The sequence below is a fragment of the Manis pentadactyla genome, chromosome 9, assembly GCF_030020395.1.
Source record: "Manis pentadactyla isolate mManPen7 chromosome 9, mManPen7.hap1, whole genome shotgun sequence".
In the NCBI taxonomy this organism is placed as follows: domain Eukaryota; kingdom Metazoa; phylum Chordata; class Mammalia; order Pholidota; family Manidae; genus Manis; species Manis pentadactyla.
The window spans coordinates 45,754,152-45,763,807 of record NC_080027.1 but is presented as its reverse complement, the minus strand read 5'-3'; the positions used below and the strand labels follow the sequence as shown (position 1 = coordinate 45,763,807).

Here is a 9,656-nt window from a genome sequence, read left to right as displayed (position 1 = left end):
ACTTTGTCATGTATTCCTACAGCCTTCTTCTGGGAATCTGTAATTAGGATAAAAATTGGCTATTGACTACACAAACATGAATTTCCAATAATATGCCTTTCCTATGTAAACTGTGTGCGTCCTAGCAGTTTATCCAAAGTAAGCAAATGCGTCTGTTTATTTGTTGTGCCATGCTACTGGGGTATTTCTCTCATTCTAAGCAGCATAGAGGCGTGAGGTAATAGCATTTGTTTATACATGTTTGATCTGTTCAAGGCTCAGTTTCAATGTAATTATATCCTTGCATATAAATGTAGAAACTACTTTTTGTGACAGGTGAGTCTAAATTTGTACTTGTGAGTTTCTTTCTTTTTGTATTTTTTAATGTACACATAGGCGACCACCAGTGCAACTTAACTCTAGCAGTACATACCAATAAGTATCAGAGCCAGCACGAAGTGGCGCTCAGAAGAGTATCCCCAGTCGTTTTGTCACCTTCATTCTGACTTTTCAGCTGTATTTACTTTGCTTTAATTAGAGATTTAAGATAATTATGGAACTGAAATTAGTATTTGACATTTCGTCTGAAAAGTATTTCAAGTGGATAGGTATGGAATCCCCCTAATACTTGTTTTCCCCTCTGTTTATCAGCTCTTCACCTTTGTAGGATTCCTAATTTCTGGAAGTACCTTTTAAAGGATGATGGCCAATTTTGCCGAGTTTTGGAAGGGCCATACCTGCCGTTAAACCAGACGGGAAGGCAGTCATTCTGCGGGCAGCTGTGGGAGGCTGGCGACGTTTATCTTTATACTCCTGCCCTCTTCTGTTTCCCTTTTCAAGCATCGATGTCATGGACCAGGTGGGCAGTCCCCTGCTTCCAGGCACTGCTTTAATGTTGGCATTGCTTTCTATCACTCAGCCTTTTCCCCTGGCATTGTGGGACGTAGCAGAGCCACAGAACTGAACAGGGAGCTGTTCTTACTCTCGAGGAGGTAAAGCAAAAACCTTCTTGGGAACAATGGGGAATCATAAGAACAAATGACAGGGTCTTGCGCAAACCATTAGGACAGAATGGGGAGGACTGACTAACTTTGACATGGGCGTAGGTTGGACAAGAAAGATTGTACATAGAGTGATGTGGTACCCTCATTTACATTAAAGGTGAAGGATCCTAAGGTTCTTCCCCTGATTGTGAAAGGGTCCAAGGAAGGCTGTAGCTTGGCAAATAGTATATAGGTCAGGTCTTTCTGGGATCCTTCAAGTCATGGAGTCCATTGTACCTAAATCTGTGTATATGGACAGAGTCTCTGTTAAAGAGTTATTTTGTGGGTTAGAAATTATTTTTCATCAGGAGTATTAGAACTACGCTGCTTATTACTCATTAGTCTCACTAATGTAACATAAAATTATGTTAGGTTTGGAAGTCTTACTACTTGCTGGGAACTATGCCCAAATATTCTAAGACTTTATCCCTTTGATCATTCAACATCCTATGAGATATATTATATTATTGCCACATTACAAACAACGGAAATTATATTTCAACATCTTAACCGTCCAAACTATTTTACCCTGATGCTAATCTTGCCTAATACCGTGAGATGGATTGGAGTAATTTCTAGGATTCCTTTGGACTTGATAAATAGTTCGATGATAGTGTACTTTCCCAATCAATTCTATTAAAAAGGAAGCAAACTTCCCCCTGGACACGATTAAGAGTCTTGACAGGGAGTCTGATAGAGGAGAAATAATTTTGGAGTGGGGTCAGTGTGGTAAGGAAGTTTGCATAAAATGGTATATGAAGAGTGGACCAATATTTTCATACCATTAGAAACATACTATTGTTGGTATGTTTCACTCAACAAACACTGAGCTACCCACTGAGCCCTAGCAGCAGAGCATGTGAGAACACATAAGTCTTTCTTCCTCTGTCCTTTTCCAGTGTCAGTCTGCAATCAGAGCTTGCCACGGCACCGTCTGGGCTGAGGACCTAGAGCTAATGACTGGCTGGTTGCAGAGAGGGACACCTTGAAGAAGCCAGAGATGCTGAAGGTCAAGAATAAAGCAGAGACCCTATAGCCTCCCAGGCTTTTCCCCGGGTTGCAGGGAAGGTCCACAGTGCAGCACTGTGGTATTCCTGTGTCCAGGCGTCCCCCCAGCTCCACAGAGTTCCAGAAGAGCGACCTGCAGACCTGTCTCCCAGTGTTGTGTTGGACATCACTGTGTGCCCCCAGTGACTGAAACCTCGTGGATCCTACGGACATAATTTTCTGCTTTTGGCAGCAGTGGCATTTAGAAATTCCTTAGATAGAGCTGCAAGCTGAGGAACTACTTTCTGAGCCCCACTGATCCCCACCTGCAGCCTCTACCCTCAACCTCTGAAGTGAACTAGAGTAAATTTAATTCCAACCCCAGGAGTGAAACATTTGTAGGCAGAGTCTTTGCCTGAAGTCTCCTAAATTCCCACACTCAGAATCGAGAACCCCGATGCTCTCACTGGGGTCCAGATGATACACTTTCCAGAGCTGTCCCCCCCCACCCCGCATTATTCTCCTTTCCTAGGGACAAAGTCCCACTTCTCTGCATCTCTGGCAGTGCCAAGCAAAGTTCAGAGAAGGCAAGAGGATGTCAGATGTTCTCATGGTGCCTTCTGACCTGAGGGAGGCTGCAGGCTGCACGGCCCTGTTTTCAGCCTGCTTTCGCGGTGCCAACTCCGGAATGGACAGGAACGCAGCTCCTGACTGAAGAGCAAGCTCTCTCCTGTCTTCTTGCTAATGATGGTATAGCTGGATCTCAGGTACCTTCTACCCAGGTGTACTTTCGGAGGGTGTGAAGCACAGACTCTGGCTCCACTGATCCTGGAGTTTTGGTTAGGTCCCAACATACCTGGAGTATTTATTACTCTGGAGCCTAAGGGATGTCGCCCTCTAGGAACTTCTCCATCCTTCCTTCCTTGAACTCAAAGGATCCTCCTGGGACAGACAGTCAGGCACATTGGAAAAGAAAATGATTTCCTTTGTCTCTAAAAGAAAAAAGCCCTTTTAATTTAGCCCTTTGTTGGCTATGTGTCCTGTAGGGAGTTAGTGACTCTCCTAGGTTTGGGGTCTTATATCCATTCACACATGTTCATACTCATTTGCACACCCACACTCAGAATCTTCCATGTGTGGGCTTCCTCTATGTGCTTGTTAGATAGCCTCCCAAATCATCCTATTGGATGGAGCGATGTTAACTTATCATGACTTCTGTTATGGCATTGCAATGATAAATAAGCAAGAGAGAATTACTGAGAAAATGCACTGTAATTTTCAGAGAGAAAATCCTGCAGTAATTTCTGCTACAGTGAAAGATTTTAAAATCATATTTATATACATGTGGAAATTAGGAAACATGATTTGTTCCTTATTTTTTATTTTCACCTTGAGCCTCATGTGAATCATTCATGCTCCTCAAGTTGTCGAATAAGCACCATCTGTTTCTTTAAGGTCCTCCCATATTTTGCTCTATTTTTTATATCTTTTTCTTCTGCATATACCTACATTGCTGCTATTTATCTTCCCTTGAGCTAAATGGAAACTGTAGGATCCCTTCCATATTTCTTTCTAATTAATCTGCAATGTGCCTGTTTAGGTATATGTTCACTTATTTGTGGTTTTGGTATTAAATTTATAGAACTGTCATCAGGTTCTGCATCTGATACTGTTCTATATTTTCAGTTAAGACTAAATCTTAAAAGTCTGCCATGTTGCAGTGTGTAAGTCATCTTCATTATTGACTGCTGTGCAGTTTCCATTCTGTGCATTTTCCCTTTCTGTGTAAGTAGCTAACAGCATGTGACCTAAGATGAATTGTTACCAGAAATAATGTTACTGTCAATACTCTGGTCCACCTTTACTTATGGACCTCAAGAAGGTACATGTGCAGAAATTTTTATAGTTGTGGCGTATAAAAAAATTTAACTTCAGTTGGAATTTCTCTCCCAAATATATATAACCCCACTGGAAATTTCTGAAGTTTCTTTATTTTTTACATTCTTTATACCATTTGATGCTTGTCTTTTGAAAACTGATGGATGTAAAGTAGCATCTCATTATTTTAATTTTAATTTCTTCTGACCAGGGAGCATCCTTCATATTCTGTTTAGCCACTTTTGGTTTTGAAGCTGTGAAACCATAAGTGTTCACATACATGTTCACATTCCTTTCCATCTTTTCCTATTTATTTTTGTTTTTTCTTGCATATTTACAAAATCTCCTTTCAAAGTTTAAACACTAGAGTCCCCTGTTGGCTTGATTTTGCTAAGGTCTCCTGTAGTCTGACATGTATTTGCCAAATTTACTGTGTGCTGTCCATTATTCAATGGAAATCTTTCAATTTGATCAAGTCAAATTATTGTTCTATTAATGGATTATCCCTGGAGATCTTATTTCGGGATTCCACAAGATCACCAAGGTGTTTCTGTTTTGTTAATGTTTGTTTGATAATATTTTAATAATAAATTTTCTGACACAGGATTATTGCAAGGGTAAAATTACTTTTACTTTTTTACTGAATGAATATTTTGATCGTACTGTGTAGAAAGCATTATACTATGTGTTAGAAATAGAGCACATCAAAGAATATTTTCTGCCTCCTTAGGAGAAGGAGACCACACTTACAGCTACATCAAGGACCACACTAGCAGCAATTATCATACATCTTCTTACCGTGTCATATTATTCTGATTGTTACCTGATATTTCCTTTAGTCCTCATAACAACCTAGTGAGGTAGAATGGGGTGACGTGGGGAAAGGGGAAAGACAATAAAGAAAAGAAAGAAAAATTATAAATTACACCTAAGAAAATTCTTTGCATCTGTGTTTTGTGTGGGTTTCAGCCTGTCTTGGATACTGATGCTGTTAAAAGAAACGCCTAGTGTCACTCACCTGGGCCCATACTCCTTGCAACAGCCTTTACAGACATTTCTCCAACCTGAGCCAGTGTTGAGGCTGAACTAGCTTTGTGGTTTTTCCTGTGATTCCTAGACTCACATTTTCTGGATTTTATCCCCAGGCAAGGGAAATGAAAGCAAAAATAAACAAATGAACTATATCAAGCCAAAATGCTTCTGCACAGCAGAGGAAACCATCAGCAAAATGAAAAGGCAATTTATTGTATGGAAGGATATATTTACAAGTGATATATCTGATAAGGGGCTAGTATCTAAAATGTATAAAGAACTCATAAACTCAACAGAAAACCTGAAATAATCTTATTTAAAAATGGTCCAAGGACCTGAACAGACATTTTTTTCAAAGAAGACATGCAGGTGGCCAACAGACACATGGGAAGATGCTCAACATCATCAATCATCAGGGAAATGCAAATTAAAACACAATGAGATATCACCTCACATTAGCCAGAATGGCTAGTATCAACAAGATAAGAAATAACAGCTTGGTATTTCATCTAGAAATTCTGGCGTAATTATGTACTTATTTTTGATTAATATTTTAGAAAGCAGACACGTTTTCTGTGGGTTGTGCTGGTCTGATGAAGTGCCTCCCTTCTTCAATCCCATTTTCTTCCGTATGTCTTCAGTTCACAGGATCGTGTTCCTGCTTTGGTTCAAACTCAAGTTCCTGTTATCATATTCTGCTTAGTCCTTCAAATTCTCTTGTAGATTTGCACCCCAGCCTTCCGCCTAATGGCCATAGTATTGGACCTCTGCCTTAGGTGCTCCTTGGCTATGTCCTTCCTGTTGGCATATTCTGCTGCTGTGTTGGGAGAACTGTTATGAAATCTATTGACACTTTCCACTGCTTCTTGGACTCCTCTTTCTTAGAGGTTTAGAGCCTTTGCAGTTGTAAGCATGGACCTTGAGTATGTTCCTCATTGCTGCAACCCCAGAACCATAACAAAACTTTGTCTATATTCTCTGTAAATGCACACTTGATAGACAATATGTTAGATGTTGGTCTCAAGGGCCATTATCACTCTGTGTATGTGCTTGATGATAAGATGTCAATATGTAATATTGTGAAAAGTGGTAGGTATTTAATATTTTGTAAGAGACAGTGGTCCAAATTTACCTTAGAAGCTGTTTAGTACATTCATACCTTTTATACACATAACGCCTTCCTGTTGGTATTCGGTCATGCACACTTGAAACCAAGCCATTTGAATTATTTTGAAATGTTTGAGAGAATGAAATTTTGGGGAGTTCTCCTTCAAATAACAAAGTAAAAGTTTATCTAGGTTTTAACCAAGATGGATCCTGAGAGATTTTTTTTACTTTTCGGAAATGTAATTCAGTGTTAATGCTTGATTATATGCTTTCAGGTATTGTTTTTCCTTATGTGAATGCATGTTTAATTTTCAAAGGGTAGCTCATAATGGTATCCAGGAGCAGAGGAATGAAATACCAATTTATTGTTCTTCACTGTGAGAGGGAGGAGGAAAGAAATGGGCAGAGCTTTGTGGAATGAAAGCTTAAGTTGGTCAAGGATGTATGTCAGGTGATTTTGGTTAAGACCAAAAGACCCAGACTTTGGGGACAGTATTGGTATTAGACTATGGAGAGATTTTGCTTCCATGATCAAAACAGGGTAATACCCTTACAAATTATTACTGAGTCACAAAGGCTTCCATTTAGAAAGGATCTGCTTAAACAAATTGTTCACTATTCTCAGGTAATAGAGGAGTAATGTGAAATACTGTGAGCCCAGCTCTTTCGGGCCTAAGAACACATTTTTTGTAGTTGTGTAAGGCTTAAACTTTTAACTCTCTATAAAGTGGTTTCTTTTGTTGCCTGGTACCTTACTGCCCATCAGGTATTTATTCCATTCCTCATTCTCACCTGTTGAGAGGACTGTATTCCAAGAACTCCTATTGTGTCCCTCCTAACCAACCTTTGAGCCCCTGAAAGCAACAACAATGTTCTATGTATTTTTGTGTCTTAAGAGTTCACAGAAATCCTAGGACATATTGTGCTTACTACCTGTCCAATTAATAAGCATACAATGTTTGAACAGCATACTTTATGTTTAAGTATGATTACTTGATCATATGTTACAATCCTTACAACCCTTTACCACATTAGCACAGGTGTGTGTGCACCCCATGAACTATGACACCCTGGATTAAAAGATGCATGTCAACAGCACACACCCACTGGAAGGAGAATCTAATAAAGATCATGGCTAATTGTTACACACATGAGTAACGCAGGTAGAAATCTTGTCCTTTTGCCAAGTACACAGGACACAATACAAAAGGTCACCTCGTCTCCTAGAGAAGGAGAGAGAGAGAGGCAGAGATGGAGTTGGAGACACAGAGATGGAGAGACAAAAAAAGACACTGATGTGGTCAAAGGCTGACAGAGTAAGAGCCAATTAATGACTAGAAGCATCTTCCCTTCATTCAGGACAGAAACTTCACTCCTATGTCCTTGTCTCCAATATACTCCCTTCTGTGGAAATGCAATAAGAACACATTACACAACACAACCTACCAAATATCCACAGATGTATATTCAAGAATACAAAGTCATGATACATTAACAGCTGTATTTATAGGAACATAAACTTCTTACTTTAGAACCTACTCCCAGGAATGTCTATACTTTGGACAAAATAAAACAATGTGTAAGGAAAGACAGGTGAAAGGGACAAGGAGATTCCCAATGGAGAGGTGAGAGAAAGAGAAACTTAAAACGAAACTGAAGTTTTATTAAAGAAGGTGTGATATCTAATTTTCTGAGTTTAGAAAATAACTCATCAATGTAAATTTCAGGCTATTCACCTTTTATTGCTTCAGAGTGACCTTCCATTAGGAATGCAGAGATCCAGTGTCCCTACCACGCTTTCCTCAGTAACCTCTGGATTCCTTGCTTGATCTCCTGGGTGCGCACTCCATAAACAATAGGGTTGAGGGCTGCAGGGATGACGTGGTGGAGGACATTGAGCAGGGCCGGCACCTCAGGGAAAACCTTCTTCTTGGCCACATGCGTGAGGACGAAGACCAGCAGGATTGTGCTGAAGAAGAGGATGAGGATGAAGTGGGAGCCACACGTGCTCAGGGCCTTGGCCACAGCTCCCTCTGCCTTGAGTCTCAGCACAGCTCTCAGGATGAGGGTGTAGGAGAGGAAGATGAGGATGAGGTCGGATCCTAGCAGAGTCCAGCCTCCAGCAAACTGGTAGATGCGATTGATGGTGACATCATCACAGGAGAGCGTGGACACAGACATATTGGCGCAGATGCAGTTCTCAATGACGTTTCTCCTACAGTAATGGAGCCATGCTGCGAGAATTGGGATGGGCATTGTGAGAAGGACATTCCTGGCCAAAATAAAAATGGCAGCCTTACCCACAAACTGGTCATTGATGATCGACGGGTACCTCAGTGGGTGGCAGATGGCCACATAGCGGTCATAGGCCATGACCATGAAGGTGCAGGACTCCATGGCGAGGAAACTGTTCATGATGTACATCTGCAGGAAGCAGGCAGAGAAGCTAATGGACCTGAGGTCAAACCAGAAGATGGCCAGGACCTTGGGGATGACGGTGAGGCAGAGCACCATGTCCAGCATGGAGAGGAGGCTGAGCAGGTAGTACATGGGCTGGTGCAGAGAGGCCTCCATCCGGATGGTGACGAGGAGGGTGGCATTGGCCCCCATGGCCAGGAGGAAGAGGAGGCTGAGGGGCAGGGACAGCCAGAGCTGCCAGCTGGGGGACCTGACAAAACAATTCAGGAGGAAGTCTGAAATCTCAGTGGAGGTGGTGACATTGTGTTGTGTGGTCATACTTTGTCATGTATTCCTACAGCCTTCTTCTGGGAATCTGTAATTAGGATAAAAATTGGCTATTGACTACACAAACATGAATTTCCAATAATATGCCTTTCCTATGTAAACTGTGTGCGTCCTAGCAGTTTATCCAAAGTAAGCAAATGCGTCTGTTTATTTGTTGTGCCATGCTACTGGGGTATTTCTCTCATTCTAAGCAGCATAGAGGCGTGAGGTAATAGCATTTGTTTATACATGTTTGATCTGTTCAAGGCTCAGTTTCAATGTAATTATATCCTTGCATATAAATGTAGAAACTACTTTTTGTGACAGGTGAGTCTAAATTTGTACTTGTGAGTTTCTTTCTTTTTGTATTTTTTAATGTACACATAGGCGACCACCAGTGCAACTTAACTCTAGCAGTACATACCAATAAGTATCAGAGCCAGCACGAAGTGGCGCTCAGAAGAGTATCCCCAGTCGTTTTGTCACCTTCATTCTGACTTTTCAGCTGTATTTACTTTGCTTTAATTAGAGATTTAAGATAATTATGGAACTGAAATTAGTATTTGACATTTCGTCTGAAAAGTATTTCAAGTGGATAGGTATGGAATCCCCCTAATACTTGTTTTCCCCTCTGTTTATCAGCTCTTCACCTTTGTAGGATTCCTAATTTCTGGAAGTACCTTTTAAAGGATGATGGCCAATTTTGCCGAGTTTTGGAAGGGCCATACCTGCCGTTAAACCAGACGGGAAGGCAGTCATTCTGCGGGCAGCTGTGGGAGGCTGGCGACGTTTATCTTTATACTCCTGCCCTCTTCTGTTTCCCTTTTCAAGCATCGATGTCATGGACCAGGTGGGCAGTCCCCTGCTTCCAGGCACTGCTTTAATGTTGGCATTGCTTTCTATCAC

General features: G+C 41.1%; 1 protein-coding gene across 1 annotated transcript; it reads right to left on the bottom strand.

Moving 5' to 3' along the window:
* Positions 1-7,814: 7,814 nt before the first annotated feature.
* On the bottom strand, positions 7,815-8,762 carry LOC130684726 (olfactory receptor 56A3). Its single transcript, XM_057506627.1, has one exon. The coding sequence runs from the start codon at positions 8,760-8,762 to the stop codon at positions 7,815-7,817; it is 948 nt and encodes a 315-aa protein (XP_057362610.1).
* Positions 8,763-9,656: the final 894 nt, after the last annotated feature.

What these genes read in the sequence shown, in the direction of transcription:
- LOC130684726 (XM_057506627.1), bottom strand. Translation starts at nt 8,762, where the DNA reads ATGACCACACAACACAATGTCACCACCTCCACTGAGATTTCAGACTTC.